Source organism: Micromonas commoda, chromosome 7 (genome assembly GCF_000090985.2).
Source record: "Micromonas commoda chromosome 7, complete sequence".
NCBI classification, from domain to species: domain Eukaryota; kingdom Viridiplantae; phylum Chlorophyta; class Mamiellophyceae; order Mamiellales; family Mamiellaceae; genus Micromonas; species Micromonas commoda.
This window is the reverse complement of record NC_013044.1, coordinates 1101190-1119701: the sequence shown is the minus strand read 5'-3', so window position 1 is coordinate 1119701 and position 18512 is coordinate 1101190. Positions and strand designations below refer to the sequence as shown.

At 67.1% G+C, this 18512-nt stretch overlaps 10 protein-coding genes across 10 annotated transcripts; 6 read left to right on the top strand and 4 right to left on the bottom strand.

Moving 5' to 3' along the window:
• Window positions 1-21: 21 nt before the first annotated feature.
• Window positions 22-953, top strand: MICPUN_60271 (predicted protein; the record flags this gene model as incomplete). Its single annotated transcript, XM_002504001.1, has 3 exons — window positions 22-106; window positions 239-423; window positions 506-953. The coding sequence occupies exons 1-3, from the start codon at window positions 47-49 to the stop codon at window positions 951-953; spliced, it is 693 nt and encodes a 230-aa protein (XP_002504047.1). The 5' UTR covers window positions 22-46.
• A 296-nt stretch (window positions 954-1249) lies between these two features.
• Window positions 1250-2926, top strand: MICPUN_101605 (predicted protein; the record flags this gene model as incomplete). The annotated part of the gene is made up of 1 exon (XM_002504000.1): window positions 1250-2926. The coding sequence occupies one exon, from the start codon at window positions 1250-1252 to the stop codon at window positions 2924-2926; it is 1677 nt and encodes a 558-aa protein (XP_002504046.1).
• Window positions 2927-3043: 117 nt separating this feature from the next.
• MICPUN_60269 (predicted protein) lies at window positions 3044-7798 on the bottom strand (the record flags this gene model as incomplete). The annotated part of the gene is made up of 1 exon (XM_002503647.1): window positions 3044-7798. The coding sequence occupies one exon, from the start codon at window positions 7796-7798 to the stop codon at window positions 3044-3046; it is 4755 nt and encodes a 1584-aa protein (XP_002503693.1).
• Window positions 7799-8477: 679 nt separating this feature from the next.
• MICPUN_60268 (predicted protein) lies at window positions 8478-10011 on the top strand (the record flags this gene model as incomplete). The annotated part of the gene is made up of 1 exon (XM_002503999.1): window positions 8478-10011. One exon carries the CDS (start codon window positions 8478-8480, stop codon window positions 9906-9908), a length of 1431 nt encoding a protein of 476 aa, XP_002504045.1. The 3' UTR covers window positions 9909-10011.
• On the bottom strand, window positions 10012-11350 carry MICPUN_108673 (predicted protein). The gene has a single exon (XM_002503646.1). The coding sequence runs from the start codon at window positions 11324-11326 to the stop codon at window positions 10151-10153; it is 1176 nt and encodes a 391-aa protein (XP_002503692.1). The 5' UTR covers window positions 11327-11350; the 3' UTR covers window positions 10012-10150.
• Window positions 11351-11666: 316 nt separating this feature from the next.
• On the top strand, window positions 11667-12485 carry MICPUN_60266 (predicted protein; the record flags this gene model as incomplete). Its single annotated transcript, XM_002503998.1, has 1 exon — window positions 11667-12485. The coding sequence occupies one exon, from the start codon at window positions 11667-11669 to the stop codon at window positions 12483-12485; it is 819 nt and encodes a 272-aa protein (XP_002504044.1).
• Window positions 12486-12802: 317 nt separating this feature from the next.
• Window positions 12803-14127, bottom strand: MICPUN_51087 (predicted protein; the record flags this gene model as incomplete). The annotated part of the gene is made up of 1 exon (XM_002503645.1): window positions 12803-14127. Exon 1 carries the CDS (start codon window positions 13841-13843, stop codon window positions 12803-12805), a length of 1041 nt encoding a protein of 346 aa, XP_002503691.1. The 5' UTR covers window positions 13844-14127.
• A 187-nt stretch (window positions 14128-14314) lies between these two features.
• MICPUN_60264 (predicted protein) lies at window positions 14315-15295 on the top strand (the record flags this gene model as incomplete). Its single annotated transcript, XM_002503997.1, has 1 exon — window positions 14315-15295. One exon carries the CDS (start codon window positions 14315-14317, stop codon window positions 15293-15295), a length of 981 nt encoding a protein of 326 aa, XP_002504043.1.
• A 166-nt stretch (window positions 15296-15461) lies between these two features.
• On the bottom strand, window positions 15462-16424 carry MICPUN_101599 (predicted protein; the record flags this gene model as incomplete). The annotated part of the gene is made up of 1 exon (XM_002503644.1): window positions 15462-16424. One exon carries the CDS (start codon window positions 16422-16424, stop codon window positions 15462-15464), a length of 963 nt encoding a protein of 320 aa, XP_002503690.1.
• Window positions 16425-17204: 780 nt separating this feature from the next.
• On the top strand, window positions 17205-18512 carry MICPUN_96505 (hydroxyacylglutathione hydrolase; the record flags this gene model as incomplete). Its single annotated transcript, XM_002503996.1, has 2 exons — window positions 17205-17693; window positions 17823-18512. The coding sequence occupies 2 exons, from the start codon at window positions 17205-17207 to the stop codon at window positions 18510-18512; spliced, it is 1179 nt and encodes a 392-aa protein (XP_002504042.1).

The window sequence follows — 18512 nt, the reverse complement described above, 5'->3', positions numbered from 1 at the left end:
AGTCAGCACCGCACCTCCCCACCGCGCGCGAGAGGCGGCCTCTCGAATGGCGGACTGCGAGCCGTGGCGCGATGTAGTCAAGGTTTGCGATAACTTCGAGTACATGGTGCGTCCCGACACGTCTCCCCTGTCCGCGAGGCGCACCTCCGACGACCGCCGACCGCCGACGCGTCGAGTCAATTCGCCCAACGACTGACCATCGCCGTCACCTCCTCTCCATCGACCGAACACCCCGCAGGAGACCGCGACGGCGGCGACGACCGGCGGGCACGTTTGGCCGGCGGCGCGTCGCCTTCTCGAATACGTCGAGGCCGCCCGCCCGCCGTGGGCGGCGAGACGCGGCGCGCGGATACTGGAGCTGGGCGCGGGCACGGGGTGGATGGGCATGACCCTCGCCGCCAACCTTCCCAACGCGAGCCGCGTGTGCGTGAATAGTAACGCGAACAGTAGCACTCTTATTATCAACACTTAGTCGTAAAGTCACGCTTCACGACCGTCTCTCCAGGAGGAGGGCCACCGTGGGAGAGACCGTCCCGTCCACCTCCTCCGCGTTGCTCACGACGGCGTCCATGACCGCGTCGAACGGCATTCGATCCGCGACGAACAGAGCTCGCCTGTTGGCTCCTTTTTTCCGCATGCCCAAACTGGGCTCCACCTGCAGCTTGCCAACCTCCACGGTGCTCTTCCCCACGGCCACGGCGCTCGTCATGCGCAGCACGTCGCCGATCATGACCCCCGCGGCCGACGCGTTGCTCCCTTCGATGATCTCCACCGCGACGCACTCGCCATCCACGTCCTCCAAGACTATGCCCAACGGACGCTCAATCTCGAATGCGAGTAACGTCGCGTTGGCGCCGAAGACGATGGACTCGCGGCCGATGTTACCGCCGCCGAGGTTCAGGCCGTACGTCTCCATGAAAGTTCCGTCGGGGTTGTCCTCCTTGACGCCGTAGCGCGCGAACCCCGCCATCGCCACGGCGCCGGCCGGCCTGTTGGGTTTTGCTGACGTGGCTGTCAATCTCGGGCACCTTCGACGCGAGAGCGCCGCGCCGGGGGCGAGACGCGACGTGAGCGGCGTGGGTCGATGGGTCGATGACATGAGGACGATGCTACTAGCGAGGAGGACGCGTCCGGTGGAGCTCGAGAGCCTCGCCTGGTTCGTCAGACCAAGCAGCACGGGCGTGCCCCTCGATGTGAAGAGGTGCTCGTCTGTGAAGACGGGCGCGAGAAAACGAGCGACACAACGAAGATGGCGGGAGCCGCGTGCGCGGCCGTGTGGGCGCCGCCGCGGCGCGGGGTGATCGCCCGCGCGCGCCCCCCGAGAAAGAAGGGCAAGAAACCCAGCGAGCTCGTCGGCGATCACCCGTGGAAGGGGAAGATCCTCTCGGACAAGAAGGTCATCTCCCCGTGGGCGGAGGATTGGCCGTGGGAGATCCCGGAGGGCATGCCGCTCGCCAAGCTGTTCGGCCGGGAGCTCGCCCCGCTGGTGGACGTCCCGGACCTGGACGAGGTTCCGCTCACGCCGGAGGAGCTGGAGGAGCTGGAGCGCCTCGAGGCGCTCGTGGAGGTCCTGGAGAAGCGGGTGGAGGAGCTCGAGGCGAAGAAGCGTTCGGAGGTCGAGTCGAGGGATGCGTCGAGGAATGAGCCCGACGCCCCAGCCCCGACTCCGACGGCGGCGACCGACGCGGACGATACGCTCGCCGGGACGCCCGAAGCGTCCTCCGATCCGCCGATACCCACGACGAAGACGACGAGACGGGCACGTCCGCGCGCCACGTCACCGCCCGTCGTGGCGCTGCTCTGGGACGTGGACAACGTCAACCCGGGTCCCGATCCCCGACGAGCCGCCGTCGTCGCCGCGCGGCTGCTCCGCGCCGCGACCGCCCTCGGCGGCGGCGCGCTCGGCGGCGAACCCGGTGCACCCGCCGACGTCGTCGCCTTTCGAGCCTACGCCAACCCCGAGACGCTCGCCAGGGTGGACGTTAGGGCATTAGAACTCGCGGGTGCCGAAGTCGTTGGATGTCAGTCGGGCCCCGATCAGGTGGACATGACGATGGGCGCGCACATCGACGGGTTCACCCGCGCGTGGATCGACGTCGCCGTGGCCCGGGGCGACGCGACAGCCGTGCGGTTCGATGACGACGATTCGGATGCATCGGACGATTCATGCGACGCGGCTGGCGACGGTTCGGGTCCGTGGGAGCCGTTTGTGGTGCCGAGGGCGCTCGACGCGCTGCTCGGGGACGTCGCGGACGAGTCGGACCGGACGCTCATCTCCAACGCGCTACGCGCCGCGGCGGGGGTTCGAGCGGAGGACGCGAGGCAGGAGTGGCTCGCGGGGAACGCGTTCGATCGATTCGTTGGACAACCCCGATCGAACGAGGACGACGAGGAGGAGGACGACGAGGAGGAGGAAGCGGCGGGGAGACGTCCGAACAAACCGAACGCGTGCCTGATGGTGGTCACCACCGACAACGACCTCGCGCCGTGCCTGCGTCGATGCCGCGCCGCGGGTATTCGCGTGGTCGTATGCGGCGATTACCTCCCCCGTCCCAAGCGGGGCGCCGGCGCCAGTCGAAAGACCAAGGCGGGGCGGAGGTCAGCCGCCGAGGATTCGGGCGTCGGGTTGACGGAGGCGTACTGGCGCGAGCTGCAGACGTCGCAGCGGGACAGGCCGGTGGGCAGGCTGCGGCTCGCGTCCGAGGTGGACGCGGCGCTGGTGTGGGACGGGCGCCGGCCGTTTGAGCTCGAGGCGGCGGATCGCGATCTGCTCGCCGAGGTTCTCACGGGGAATACGGGCGCGGCGGGGACGGCGGGGAAGCACGGCTGGGACGCGCCTGTGGAAGGGAACGTGGTGGGGGTGTGGCGGCGGAACGGGCGGGGCGTCGGGCGGTGGCCCAACGCGGATCCGGTCGTTCCCGAGTGACGAGTCGAAAACGATCATCTCATGATGAGTAGCTCAAGGTGTTGGCGTTATGATGATCGTATGATTGCTCCCCCGGAAAAGACGCGGCGGACAGTCGACTCCGACACCCCGTCTCACTCAGCGCGTGAGCCGGCGGGGACGCGCGGGGACGTTGACCAGCCTCAGCAGCCTGTGATGCTCGTGGTCGAGCCTCGTCGGCGCGCGCGCCGCGGCGTGCGCGAGCCAACGCAGCGGGTTCATCCCCGCGCCGTCTCGAGTTTCCCCGCGTGTGAGCGCCGCCGCCGCCTCGGCTCGTCGGCGCGCCTCCGTCGTCTGCGCTACCATCTCGTCCCGCATCGCCCGCTCCACCCCGTCCCACGTACCGCCGCACTCGATGAACTCCTCCTCGAGCGTGCGTTCCAGCGCCTGGATGCTCGCCAACGAGATGGGCTGCACCCGTAAGCCTCCCAACGCGTTTTGTTGAACTCGCTCCATCGCGACGACGATTTTCATCAACGCCGCGCGACTCACCGCGGGAACGCACGGGGCGACGCCCGCGATCCACGCGAGATGCCACAGCCTCACGGGACTGTGCGCGTCCAGTAAGGTCCACGCGGGCGCAACTACGAGGTACAGCGCCGCGGACCAAGCCGCCGCGACTGACGTCACCGCCGCGCACGCGTAATAGGACAGGTTGCCGTCGCGGAAGGAGAGGACGCCTCCGAGCGCCTCGAGGCGATCGTTCCAAGGGTCGATCGCCGCGCATATGGCGCGGCACGGTCCCGCGAGCGCCCTGTGCACCTTCCCGAGGCTCACCACGCTACCGAAGAGCGTCACCCCGATGGCCTTGAGCAGCAGCAGCAACGTCCACGTGAGCTGCTGCAGCAGCCGGACGATGAGTTCCGCAGGGTTGGTGGACGAGAACATCTTGACGATGCCGGCGAACGGCATGCGCTTGAGCAGCAGCCCGTACGCGTCGTCGTGGTGATCGTCTAGATCGTCGTCCTTGCCGCGCCGAGAACGGCGCTTGTCGCGTTTCCTTCCGGCCGCCGCGTCCGCCCTGCGGATCAGCTGGAGCGCGGCTTTGGTGCTCTGGCCCTTCGCCCTGAGCGCCTCGACGCGTTCCTCGTCGGCGAGCTCTCGCGTCACCTTGGCGCGTAACCTGCGGAGCTCCTTCAGCCACCTCTGCACGCGTAGCCTGCACAGTTCCAGGTCGGATTCCACGCGGTTCCCCGCGACTTTCATCCCCATGCCCTTCAGCGGCGTCGCGTGAAGAACGTCGGAGCCAAACCCGGATGGTGCGAAGGCTCCGGCGTCGACAACCTGGAGTCCGGATTCGTCTCCGAAGATCCCGCGCTCCTCCTCTTCCAGATCCCTCTCCTCCTCCTCGATCAGTTTCTTCCGTAGCGTCTTTTGGTCCTTGACGGATACCCCCCGTGCCGAGCCGTCGTCGGTCCGACTCGAACTCGAACGGGACGATCCGAACCTCCTCGACCAGCTGGAACCCACCGACCCGAACCTCCTCGACCAGCTCCCGGAGCCTTTCGAAACCGAGCCGCCGTTCGAAACCGGGCTGTTTGAAACCGAGGCGCCGTTTGAAACCGGGCTGCTCGATGCCGCCGACGCGTCCCACCGCCCACTGACCCCCGCCGCCCCCGCCGCCGCCCCCGTCGCCGACGACGACGACGACGCCGAACGCCGCTCCGAGACGTGACCCTCGCGGACCGACATGGTCCGCAACACCCTGCGGCCCGTGTACATCCCCGGAACGTCGCACGCGTCCCTCGCCAGGGCGCACGCGTACCCCACGAAACACGCCCCGCTCGCGCACCACAGGGGGAAAAACGCCCACAGCACGTGCCTCCGAGCGCACAGGCACAGCGCGGTGTGCCACGCGATCCACGCGTTGTTGAGTCCCGGCGAACGCCCCGAGAGAGTGTGCGCCATCGCGGCGAGCGGCGCGGTGACGGGCGCGAGCAAAGCGGTGACCAATCTCTCCGCCGACGCCACCACCCCTTTGAACGTGTCGTCCACGTACGCCTCCCCGCGGGGCCTGGCCACCTGCCGCAGGTACCAGCGGTGCATGGCCCGCTTGGGAACGAGCCCGACGCTGACGCGGACTTGCCCGCGCCACCCCCGAGGCCTTCGCTCCCTGGTAACCCTCATCCGGAAGTTCACGTCGGACATGTCCGACGACCGGAGCGTCCTGTGCGGGCCGATGACGTCCAACCACGTCTCGACCCGCCCGGCCGGCCGGTCGTCGTCCCGGTCTGCGTTTACGCGCGAGGCGTCGATGACGTCGCGGACCGGCAGCACCGCCGCGCCCAACAGCACCTCGTCCAACGCGAGCGGCCCCTCCGCCAGGACGAGGACCCTCAGCTCGGACGCCGGGTCCGTGACGCCGAAGCTGCGGTGCTCGTGCGGAGTCGCCACCTTCTCGGCGCGGCCCTCCCACAGGAGCTGCACGCTGACGTCACCGGACGCCAGCATGTTCTCCGTCTCGGCGCTTCCCGCGCCGGTGACCGAATCCTCGTGTTTACCCCAACCGAACCAGGAGCTCGCGATGTCCTTAGGGGGCGGATCCCCCACCACCTCGAGCACCCTCACCTCCAGCTCCCCGAGCGTGGGTAACACCCAGTGATCCGACGGGTTCACGAGGTCCGTCGGGGCCTCGCGCAGGAAACCCGCCCCCGCGGCGACGCAAATCTCGCCGAGTCTGTCGCCGTAGGGCGCGAGCCAGCTAGGGACCTTGTCGTCATCGGAGCGCACGGGCGCGATGGGAAGCCACCGCGGGTCCACGGTATCGCCCGGGGTTAACGCCGCGACCGGGATCTTCACCTCGCCTATGAGGGTGCCGAGCGCGAAGTGCTTCTTGTTGAGGTCCGGGCCGAACCCCCGGGCCCAGCGGCTCACCCCCCGCGTCGTCTTAGCCTTGGACTGCGAGTACCGCGATGACTTCTTCTTGCCATTCTTCTTATCGCCGTCGGCGCCGCGGTCGACCAGCCCCATCGTCACGTCCCGGGCCATGTCCGTCATCACCGTCGGGTCCCAGAGCTTGGTCAGGTTGCCGTAGACCCGCACGGTGACCGTCGAGCTGTTGGGGTTTCGCGGAAACGAACAAACCTCGGGCATCCACACCGCGTCCTTGAGCACCTCCGCCTGCACGGCGGTGTGATGCACGTGCCTGTCGCTGTTGAGCGCGACGGTCGCCTTGACGTTCGTGGTCTCCTCGGGACCCCGCCTGTACGTGGGGAGGTCGCGGGTGCCGCAGATCTGAAAGTACACAAACGTGGAGCTGGTCACCTTGTTGACGTAGGGGCCCGCGTCGGGCGCGGGGGGCGGCACGCGCGGGTCGGGCCAAAACTCCAACTCTTCGCCCCCGCCGGGAATCGAACCGACGACCCCCGCCGCTTTCGTCTTTGGCGACGGCGACGCGGCGGCGACGCGAACGACGAGGTGCCCCATGCACTGCCCGCTGTGCCGCGCCTCCTGGCTCGGACCGTCGGGAAACAACGACACCGTCAGGTTTTCGGACCACGACCCGTCCGCGGGCGCCTCGAACAGGGGTACCGTCGCGATGCCGAGGAACTGCGACCTCTGTAACCCTCCGTCGGCGTCCCAGACGCGCAGCTGAACCTCCGCCGCGCCCGGCGCCCTGACAAACGTGAACGTCTCGCCTCGGCCACCGCCCCACACCGGGTTCAGCGTCCGTCTCGCCGTCTTGGTGCGGTTCGATCGCGAGTTAAACACGCTCGCCGGCGAGTTATCGAGCGCCACGTGGACGTACGGATCGGATAACCCGTTCTCATCCGCGGAGACCAGGTGCTTGCCGGCGACGACGCACACGTGCACGCGACGCGTCTTCAGACCCGACGCCGTCGCGACGTCGTGCGTAAACTTACCCTCGCGTACACTCGGAACCGTACCGTCGGACTTTACCGACTTCCCACCCGACGTCATCCGCGGTAGCGATCGCGCGACTGGCACGGATGGGGATGGGGAGACGCCCTGAGCTCGTCGATCGATCGATGGGGATGGGGAGAAACCCCGCACTCCCTGGGGTCGATCGATCGCGTCGAGCAAATCGTCCGCGAACGCGACGCGAACTTTCAACGCGCCCAGATCGGTCGAACCGTCCTTCCCCCCTTTGCCCCCCCCCGGGTCGATTGCGTACTTGCCCGCCGCCTTCGCGTCCGTCTCGGCTTCGGCGATGGCGCCGGCGGGGTGTGAACGCGTCAGCGTCAGTTCCGTCTCCATCCATCGCCCGCGCGAGGGCACGTCCTTTGCCGCGATGGTGGCGCCGCCCAGGAACTGCGACGAGGATCCCAGGTCCTTGTCGAAGACGGAGAACACCAGGCCCTGGAACGGCGTGGCGCCGCCGCCGCCGTCGGAAGATGAAGCGTCGCACGCCACCAGGAACCTGGCCTCGTTCGTGTTCCACGACGGGTTCAGCGTCTGTCGGCACGGCTTGGTCCTGAATCTGCGATTTTTGGTCGCGCCGAATGCGCCAACCTCGACGAACGGGTCGGAGTACCCGGTGAAGTCCGCGCCCCTCAGGCCTTTGCACGATACGACGACCACGTGCACGTGCGAGGGTTGGGGCGGGTCGCGCGGGATGCCGACGGTCGCGGCGGTTGGCTTCTCGGGCGTGTCGCCCTTGGCGCTGTCGTCGAAGGAGTCGTCGCCGTCGTCGCCGTCCTCGTCACTCGCGCCGGGCTCCTCCTCGGAGACCACCGCGATGGTCTTCCTCCCGCGCGTCCACGACCCGATCGAGGGCGACGCGGACGTTCGGTCGGCCTCGGCGGGCGTCGTCGGCTGCGTCGGGGGTTCGTCGCGGGTCGACACCGGCGCGAAGCGGCCCGTCGGAAACGCCGTCGGCGTGCCCTCCGGCATCGCGTGCCGAATCCCGACGGGGCGGGTCGACGTCGACGCCGACGACGACGTTCCATCCCCGGAGGACGCCCTTCCGCCCTCGATCGGCGCGTGACCATCGGTCCCGATGGTATGAGACTTGGACACGCACGCTCCCATGGTTTTCTAAACGCGAGGAGGCCCCCGCACAGGGCGCTCCTCCAGATGCGAATGCCGATGGCGATTATCGTCTCTGGCCGGCTTCGTCTCCGGCGCTCGAGGAAATCCTGCCGACCGACGTGATGTTTGCGACCGACCAAAGCAGGATTTGAATTGCAACCGACCTCCACGCTCAAATGAGGCGACTCGTGATGTAAACCTCCAATTTGGTCGGACAGGTGTTACGAAATTCAACCAGGGCGCGTCAAAAGTCACGTTCGACACTCGGTCCACACTCGGGAAAAAATGCGGAAGACGTGCGCGCGTCGAGAGCCCCTGACCTCGGCTCGGACGACTGTTCGATCGTCGCCGTCGCCATTCGCGGAAGCGCGTCGGTGCTGGGCCGTGCGCCGTGGTCGACGAAGAACGGGACGCTTAGCCGCCGCAGTCGTTCCCGGTCCCCTGATCCCCGCGTCTCGGTGCGTCGATACCCGGTTAACCGCCGTCGTCACGACCCGCGCGCCGTCGAGCCGCTCGATTTCCCATCTGGTGGTTACATAAGATGGTGCAGGCCTCCGCGACGACCGCGGGGCGTGAAGGGGAGCCGCTGCTCCTCCAGCCGACGCATGCCACCCAAGGACGCTCGTGGCGCGAGCGCGCCACCTCCTGGACCGCCGTCTTCGGCGTCCTCGCGCTCGTCGCCTTCGCCGGCGTCGGCCTGCACGTCACCGGCGGGTGGGACACGGTCGCGTCCTTCAGACCCAGCGAGGGCGACGGGCAGCTGTGCACGTTCTCGCAGGTGACGAGCGGTTTGACCCTCGTCCAGGGCGCCGCGCTGGGAGCCGTCGACCCCACCGGCTACGGCGACAACGCGTTCTTCTTCTCGAAGCCCGGCAAGCCCCATCCCTTCTCCGCGCTCGGGGCTGGATTCCAGTGCGGGACCCCGTACAGCGAGTGGCTCAAGGGATCGGCGCTGTTCACCCCAAACAACTGCGAGCTGCTCACCCCTCCGGCGAACCAGTCGCCGTTCGGCGCCCCCGGCCAGAAGATCCTCATGGTGGGCAACTCCTACATGTTCCAGCAGGTCACCGCGCTCTTGGCGCAGTACGTCACCCAGCAGGACTTCTCAAAGTCCGTCAGCGGCATGGCATACTACAACGGTCTCAGCGGCGAGCAGAAGTGCAAGTGCGTCCTCGACGACGCGGCGCAGCACAGGGAAGAGTGCATCGACCAGTTCAGCCGCAGCAAGTTCGATCAGACCCCGCTGAACGGCCCGGAGGACTTCAGCGGCGGCGACGGCTTCCACGCCAACATGGTCGGCCCGCCCGCCACCATGGGCATCTACGCGTTTAAAGACGGAACGCAGCTCTTCACGCTCACGAACCATCCGTTGATGAACAGCGACGTCTTCGGCCTCCCCGCCATCGCCGCCGCGTTCGAGACCCCGCTCTGGGAGTTTGACGTCATCTACATGAACTACGGCAACCAGCGCGGCTTTGGGCGGATGTTCTGCGGCAGCATGGTGGATCCCGCGGATGTCAGAGCCGGCGTCGGCGAACTCAACCACGCGCACGTCCACGAAGCGCTGACCAACGGAGGCTTCAAGGGTAAGCTCATCTTGACCACCAAGAGGCACGAGGAGGACATCGGCGCGGAGTTCAACACCCTGTTCAACCTGGAGGCGCAGAGCAACGCGCAGTGGAGGACGATGCTGGTGCCGTCGCACATGCACCTCACCTACGATTTCTGTCCCTACGTGGCGGGTGATCCGGAGGATTTTTGCAGCACCAACCCGGCGTGCACGCGAAAGACGTGCCCGACGAATGCGCTGGACGGGTGCATCAACGGCGGCGCGGGTCACTCGTGCGCGCCAGGGTTCGCGGACGTCGGCGTCAACCTCATGCTCCACGCGCTCAACATGGATCCGGGCGTGTACTTTGAGAAGTCGTCGCAGCCCCAGCCGTGGTCGGCTGGGGGAGTGACGGCCAAGTGATGATTCGTTTCGCGGCGATGACGACGACGGGGGACGCGAGACGGCGTGGTGGAGGACCCTGTCCATAGAGGTTTTGTCAATTGACGATTGCAGCATGCATTTTGATCATCGTGTCAACGTATTAAAGACGGCTCGACCGGAGGCGCCGGGGGCGCGGCGCGTGCTCATTTTTTCTCGCTCTAAAGCCCCCCCACCCGACCCGGTCGAACCCGCAAGAATGAAACTTCAAAACAGATCTTTCATCACCACCCGTGGGTCTGGAACCAGTCGTACGCCGCGCCGTGCAAACGCTCGTCCGCGATGTCCCGCAGCCCCTTCTGCCTCATAATCTCCGCCACCTTGGCCTGCGCCGCCGTCATCACCTCCGGCCCCGCGCCAAACGGCACCAGCGGATCGAGATCCATCAGCGCGCCAACCTTGGCAACCTTCTCATCGCGCCCTCCCGCGTGAGCCGCCGCCCGTGGGCCCTTCTCGGGGGCACCCACGGCCGCGGTCGCGCCCGCGCCCGTGAGATACTTGCGAAGTTTGCGAACCGAATCCGCGTACTTCTCCGCGAGGCCGACGACGGCGAAGTGGCCGTCGTCGATTTTGGAGATGGCGTTTTGAATCTCAGCCTCGGAAGAAACGTGCGGGCTCTCGCACGCGCCGTCGAGGTCGTCCATGTTCGCCAGCGCCGCCGCGACGCACCTCGGACTCGCACCGCCGCAGAACTTGCCGTTCAGCATGTTCACCTGGCACCCCTTGACGCAGTTGAAGTACTTCTCCACCGTCTGCGGCGTCGGGTTCATCGCCGCGTCGCACGAGCCGATGGCGTAACTCTCGTGCGCGGGGTTGCAGCTCGGGCCGTGCTCGTGCTGCATCGTCGGGCAGGACTCGAAGGCGTTGACGAAGCCCGCGGCGATCTTCTGCGCGGGCATGCGAAACATGCCGATCATCTTGCCCTTGTGCGCGGCCATCTCGGAAAAGAACACCGGCTTGGGTCCGAAGGACGACGAGAAGTGCTTCTGGTAGCACTTGCCAAACGCGGGCTCGCCCGCGGTGACCTGCGTCTCCCTGTAGTAGTCGAACATCCCGTGGTGGTTCATCTCCGTCAGCTTGGTGTGCAGGTCGTAGTCGTCCTGGCACCGGTACACGAACGCCTGGTGCCTGAAAGACGGGGACACGCTGTCGCCAAAGTCGACGATGAACGGCCTCGGATCTTGCTCGCCCTCGGCCGCGCGGTTCAGCCGCTGGACCGCCCACCCCCTGGCGTCGGAGGAGAAGACCGCCAGCGCGACAGCCACCGTGGCGATCGCCGCGAGCGAGTGCGTGATCCATCGAACGCGTCGCGGGTCGACGTTCTTGTCGCGCGAACGGCGCGCGGCGCCCGCCTCCGGCGACCCGAGCAGCGCCTCCGTCTCCGTCGGGAACGCAGCCATGAATGAGTGACGGATGTTCCCGTGTAACCACCAGCCAGCCGCGGATGTCAGGCGCGATCCCCACGCGCGACTGTGCGGGGCGCGGTTCGAGAGCGCGGTGCGGGCAAAGATCCGCGCGCGGCCTGACGATGCGCGGAACCCGTCGAAAGTCTCCGAGTCGACGACGCGGTCCGCCGAGTGTGGACGCGGAGCGCGGCCCGGGATCCCCCATGTTTGGCTGTCGTCTGAGAAGCGCGCGGCGCGCGGCAGTTTTTCAGTAAAAAGCTCGCAGATCTTGGAGGGGGACGTGCGTTTGTGTTGAACGCAAACGACCGCGCGCCCGGTGCCAGCCCCCGAGGTCATGGTCATCGGCAACGTCTCGCCGGCCCCCGACGCGTCCTCCAAGAAGTCCCCAGCGCCCGCGAAGTGGACCCCAGTCGCCGCTCCCAAGTGCCTGGTCTGCGAGAAGAGCGTGTACGAGAATGAGAAACTCACAGCCGATGGGAAAGTCTGGCACAAGACGTGCTTCCGGTGCGGACACTGCCGGAAGGTCCTTAGCCTGGGGAACTACGCGGCGGTCAGCGACAAGGTCTTCTGTAAGCCGCACTTCAAGCAGCTCTTCGCGGAGGGCGGCGGGTCCTACGCGAGCATGACGGGCGAGACCGACCCGAAGAAGGCGTGGGCACCCAAGACGGCGGACGCGACGATCGGGAGCACGGGCTCATCCGGAGCGGCGGCCGCGACGGCGCCGTCGGTGAAGGCGCTGACGGGCAAGTTCGGCGGGGTGAGAGTATCGTCCAAGTGCCCCGCGTGCGATAAGACCGCGTACGCCGCCGAGGCTGTCGACGTGGACGGCGCCAAGTACCACAGACACTGCCTCCGGTGCCGCGAGTGCTCGTGCTCGCTCTCGCTGACCACCATGGTGCAGTGCGAGGGACGCCTGTGGTGCGCGCGCGACGCCCCGCGCAACAGGAACACCAAACACATGGACGGTAACTCGATGGAGATACGGGGCGCGGTGGAGGCGCAGAAGCTGGCGCACGACGCGATGTCCTCGCCGGACGCCGTGGCGAGGTACTCGACGTCGTCGTCTTCATCCGTGCCCGTGAGGGGGGATCCACCGCCGGCGCCGATCGAGAGCGCTCCGGAGCGGCGGTTAAGCGCGGACGTTCCCCTTTAGCAAATAAGTGTTTAGTGGTGGACCTGCGAACGTTCCGCGCGGATTTTGCAACCAAAGTTCGAATGACAAACAAGTAGCGTCCGAATCCGAAACCGTAAATACAACCCCGTCGACGGATCCCCGTCGACCCGATCCACCAAAGTCTCCATAAAACTCTCCACACGCGCGCGATGTAGATCCTCCCCCGATCCATCCCATCGCTCGTGCGCGAGTCTCCTCAGAACCCGTCGGCGTCCTCCTCGGCGGCTCCTCGCTCGCAACTCCGCCCCCGATCTTCGCGTCCCCGTCCTCCTCCTCCTCCTCCTCTGACGGACCTCTCACTTGCCCTTGCCCTCAGCCGCCGCCTGCTTCACCGGGAGAAAGTACGGCTCATCCTGCGCCTCCTTGGACGTCAGCCGCTCCTGGTGATCGTACCGCAGCAGCTTATCCAGGAAATCGATCGCCTCCGAGCTCACGAGGTGCTGGTTATCCGCGTTGACGAACTTGCTCCAGGGCTTGCGGCTGTGCCTGCCGATGAGGCTCTCGAGGTGCGGGTCCAGCTCGATGCGGTACTTGGAGAGGTAGGCGTAGAGCTCGTCGGTGCCGAGAACCTTGGCGATTCGCACCAGTTGATCGTAGTTGTCGTGCCCGTTGAAGAAGGGCTCCTTGCGGAAGATCATGCCCGCGAACATGCAACCCAGCGACCACATGTCCAGCGCGTAATCGTAATCCTGGAGGTCGACCAACAGCTCGGGACCCTTAAAGTACCTGGACGCGACGCGCACGTTGTACTCCTTCGCCGGGTGGTAAAACTCCGCGAGGCCCCAGTCGATGAGGCGGAGTTGGCGCTTCTCGTGGTCGATCATGACGTTGTGGGGCTTGACGTCGCGGTGCATGATGCCCTGCGAGTGGCAAAAGTCGAGCGCCTTGAGGAGCTCGAGGATGTAGTAGCGGACGTCAAAGTCGGTGAGCTGCGGGTACAGCACCTTGAAGTCGGTGTTGTTGACGTACTCGAAGATGAGCGACGGCGTCTTGCTCTGGGGCTCGCGCACGATGTCGAGGAGCTTGATGATGTTCGGTCCGCCCGTGAGGTTCTGAAGGATCTTGATCTCGCGCTTGATCTTCTTCTTCTTCACGGGCTTGAGGATCTTGATCACGCACTTCTCGTTGTTGCCCGAGTGCACGCCCTCAAACACCTCGGAGTACTTGCCCCTACCCACCTTGCGCACCACCTCGTAGTCGTCCTGCTCCCCCCAGTTGACCGTCAGGGACTCGTAGTCCCAGTACTCCCGAGGGCGATTCACGTTGACGTCGGTGTACACCCTCGCCTTGGACACCACGGCGTCGCGGCGGATCGCCTTGCCTATGCGCTGCGCCATGATCGACGATTTAACACTAGATCACACCTCGCCCGAACGCGCGCCGCTATCAACCGAGACGCGCCAGCGAACCCTCGCGCCCCGATCCCCCGTCGACAATTAACAAAATTCCGACGCAGACCTCTCCCGTGTGTGCGTGAGAGATCCTGTTTTTCCCGCCCGGAAACCGAGTCGAGGGAGCCGTGCGTGCGTCCTCCCGCGCTTGGATCGAACCACGCCGAGCCTCGCCCGGTGCTGGTCGATGACCTGGACTCCACACGGAGCGACGGGGCGATGACCCTCGGTCGCGCTGGTGTTACTGGCGCCGAGCCGGGGTTTGGTGACGGGCTAAAATTCCGCGGTTCGGGCCGCATTTTTTTAGCCAGCGGAGCGATTCGCCTCCCTCGAGCGGCTAGCCTGCCAGCTGTGTGACACGAGGAGGGGTGGGCACCTTTCCTGGACTTTCTCGGGCCACAGGCTCGCGCGCGCCCGATGTCCGCGGCGGGTTCACCCGCGCGCGTCGCCGTCGGCCGATCGTGTCGCGGTCTGAGGGCATCGAGGATGTCCCCTGCGAGGTGCCGCGCCGATGCGTCATCCTCCGGCGCGGACACGGTCACCATCGTCGGGCGCGGAAGAGTCGGGACGACGATCGGCAAGATGTGCGAGTCCCTCGGCGTGCGACACGCCTTCGTGACCCGGGGAATGGCGTCCTTTCCCCCGAGCGGACCCATCTACGTCGCCACGCACGCGTCAGATCTCGACGACGTCCTCGCGCTGGTCCCGACGGACCGCGCGAACGACCTTGTCCTCCTCCAGGGGGGTCTGCTGAGGGACGACTTCCTGCAGCGTCGCGGCCTCGCCGGCGTCGCGACGCAGGTGGCGCTGTACATGAGCGCCTCGGGCGACGGGACCGCGCGCGACGGCGGCGGCGGCACGTGCGCGTGCGGCCCGCGCGCGGCGGACGTTCGCGAGCTGCTGACGCGGGGGGGGAACGTGCGGTGCGCGGTGGTGAACGAGGACGACTTTCGCGTCGCGAGCGTCGGCAAACTGTGCTGGACCTCCGCCTTCTGGCTCCTCTGCCGGTCCGTCGCCGCCGAACGAGGGCTGCCGCGGGCGTTGACGGTGGGCGAGGTCGTGGACTCGGAGCATGGCGCCGCGGCGGTGAGGACGCTGGCGCGCGAGCTCTTGGACTGCGCGGAAGCGTCGGGAGAGTTGGACGACACAGCTGGCGACGAGGCGCGGGAGGCGATGACGCGGGCGATGTTCGAGTACTCGCGGTCCATCCCGAGCGCTGTGCCGAGCCTGGAGATGGCGCTGAAGGAGGGTGGGTTTCGGAACGGGTGGTTCCTCGCGAGGCGAACGGTGAGTTCGCCGCAGCGCACGCACGAAACGCACCTGCGGAGGATAGGCGTGGACCCGGACGAACTCGCCGCGATGTATCTCGAACAAAACGCGATCCTCGACGCCGGGTGAATAGACATTTAGACGAGTAATCTTAGTGCGCCGGACGGCGGCTCGCGACGGTCGCGACGTCGACGGCGTTGGACCGCGCCGGCTAAACGTCACGAAGCTTCGTACCTTCGAACCTTCAAAGGTAACACTCACGAAGGTATAATACCTTCCTAAAAGTTACGACGGCTCATAACGGCCGCTTGTTCGGCATCCCTGCCCTGCGAGGATACTTATCCGGCGTCGCCCGTTCTTTGACGCTCACCACCGCAGTTCGCAGCTCCCCGTCCGGACCGACGCTTTGTACCTCGTTCGCGACGAACGGCGTCCCGCCCAGCGTCTCGATCGCCCCCGCCGCTGCACTCGTCTCCCCGGCGGTGGACGCGAGTGAGTTTTTCATAGCCACGAAGGCGCCACCGACTCTCACCAGCGGCACGCACAGCTCCGCGAGGACTCGCAGCTCCGCGACGGCGCGCGCGGTGACGACGTCGTATGCCTCCCTGTGCTCGTTGCCGACTTTCCCCGCGTCCTCCGCCCTCGACCAGAGCGTCCGGACGTTGTCCGCGCCGCACTCGGCGGCGGCGTCGGCGAGGAAAGAGGTTCGCTTCTGGAGGGTGTCCAGCAGGGTGACCTCCCACGTCGGCCTCGCGATGGCGAGCGCCATGCCGGGGAACCCGGCGCCGCTGCCGACGTCCATGACGCGGATCTTGGCGCCGGGATTCCGGGATGACGCGCCGGCGTCGAGCGCGCGTTCGATGGCGGGGATGAGCGCGAGGGAATCTGCGACGTGCCTGCCGAGGACCTCATCGACGGTGAGCGCGCCCGTCAGGTTCATGACCTTGTTCTTCTCCAGGAGCGTCGTGGCGAACGTGCGCACCTGGTCCATCTGTGCGTCGTCGAGGTACGAATCGAGAATCGCGTCGGTGTCGACGTCCGCGGCGGCGGACGTGCGCGCCAGGCGACGACGCTGCTGTGGATGGGGACGACGACGATGATGCGATTCGTGGCGGCCGCCGGCGATGCGACCGCGGGGGACGGCGGGCGACGATGTGGACGCGGATGCGGAGCCCACGCGGCGGAGCGCGGCGGCCACGAGCTCGTGGGCGCGTCTGCCCGCCCCGGGCGCGGCGGCCAGCTTCGCCAGGCAGCTCATGGCGCACGTGCCGCACAGTGCCACTCCGGGGGCCGACGACGACGGTTTCGCTCGACGCTCACGTCCGTGGGAGGATCTGATTGTTGTTTTCTGGGAGGAGAAGGCGAGGGGGCTCGGCCATTGCCAGCGTCGCATCCCGCCCGACGGCGTATGAAGGGGAGAAGACCCGGCTCAAGACCCGCGACAGACACCCACGCCGCGCGAACCGGCGGCGATATCCGCTTCCACGGCACCAGAGCTCACCGCGACCCCTCCCCGTTCCAGTCGTACGTGATCTCGCCGATCGCCAACCTCCTGGGCGGCGGACGCGGCTCCCACGCGGCTCCAAGACGGGACATGGGACCCGACATTCCCGCGCACGAGTCCGAGAACGCGCACATGCTCTCCGGCGACGAGAACGGCGTGACCGAGGAGGACATGCTGACGCTGCAGGGCTTCGCCGGAGCCAAGCGCCTGGCGCAGATCGCGCGCGCCAACGGCGACACCGCCGTGAACATCGACGCCGATTCCTCCAACGACGGGTCGTCCGCGAGCGGATTCACCCGCCGCCGGCGCGCACCCGCCCCGACGGCGGCGCGCTTCGAGGCCAAACTCGAGCGAAAGTACGAGCAGAACCCCTTCGTCGTCTGGCTCGGCATGCTCGCCAAGGCGGTCGCATCCGCGCTGGGCACCGCCGGGCTCGTCCTCGCCGCGGCGCTCTACCCGGTCTACTCCCTCACCCCAGCCCCGGTGCTGGACTTCATCGTCCGCAACCTCTTCAACGCCGGGTACCTCGTCTACATGACACGTCTGGGACGATGGCTCCACCTGCGGTCGGTGAGGGACGCGAGAGAAAAAAAATACGTGCACTCGCGAGGCATTCGCCCATCCTCGCTCTCCACGTCCACGATCCTGCCGATCCCGTTCCTCGGGGACAACTACACCTACCTGCTCATAGACCACGCCACGCGGGAGGCGGCGGCGATCGACCCGGCGGACCCGTACGCGGTGCACGAGCTGGCGACGCAGCTGCGGGTAGACCTCGTGGCCATCTTGACCACGCATAAGCACCACGATCACGCGGGGGGCAACTTGAAGCTGCAGAAACTGCGCGGCGGGCGGCTGAGGGTGTACGGACACGCGCGAGATAGGATCCCGGGCGTGACGCGCGGGTGCGTGGTGAAGCCCGGGGACGTGCTGAGGGTGGGCGAGACGGAGGTGGGCGTGATCCACGTCCCGTGCCACACCGACGGGCACGTGGTGTACTGCGTGATGGGCGCCGAGGCTGACGTGGAGGGCGGGGGTGCCCAGGGGGGTGCCCAGGGGGGTGCCCAGGGGGTGCCGTCGGGTGTCGAGGGAGCGGGCGATGGCGACGACGGCGGCGGCGGCGGCGGTTCGTTACCCGCGCACAGGATCGAGGCGGTGTTCACCGGGGACGCGATCATCAACGGCGGCGTCGGCGCTTTTTTCCACGGCGACGCCAAGGATTGCTACGACAATCTTCACGTGCGCTTGAAGCGCGTGCCGGACGCGGCGCTGGTGTTCAGCGGGCACGAGTACATGCTCATGAACCTGCGGTTCTCGCACTGGCTCGACGAGAGCGACGAGAACGTGGCGACCGCGTTGAGGGAAGTCGCGACGCGGCGCCACCACTCGTTCACGACGCAGCCGAGCTCGATGGCGGTGGAGAGGAGGGTGAACCCGTTCTTCCGGGTCAAGGAGCGCGCGTTTCTCGGCAAGATCGAGGAGCTGTACGTCGCGATGCGTCGCAGCGCGCGAAAGAAGTGGTACCGGCGGTACGTGCCCGATTGGCTCGATAGGTCGGCGTTCATCGCCGCCGTCGAGGGCCCCGATAGGAGAGACGCGGAGATGGGGAAGCTGGCGAGGAAAATCGGTGGAACGGGTCCGGACTTTGCGGACATAAGCCGCGACCCGGACGAGCCGAGCGCGATCGAGTGCGTGAAGGGGATCAAGACGTGCCAGGAGCTGATTCAGTACCGGCACGCGATCGATCAGGCGACGGCCGGGGAAGGCGGCGCCGAGGTGGACGAAGACGAGAGTCCGGCGGCGGAAGCGCCCGAGCCCGGGCCGGTGCGAGTCGACGCGTAG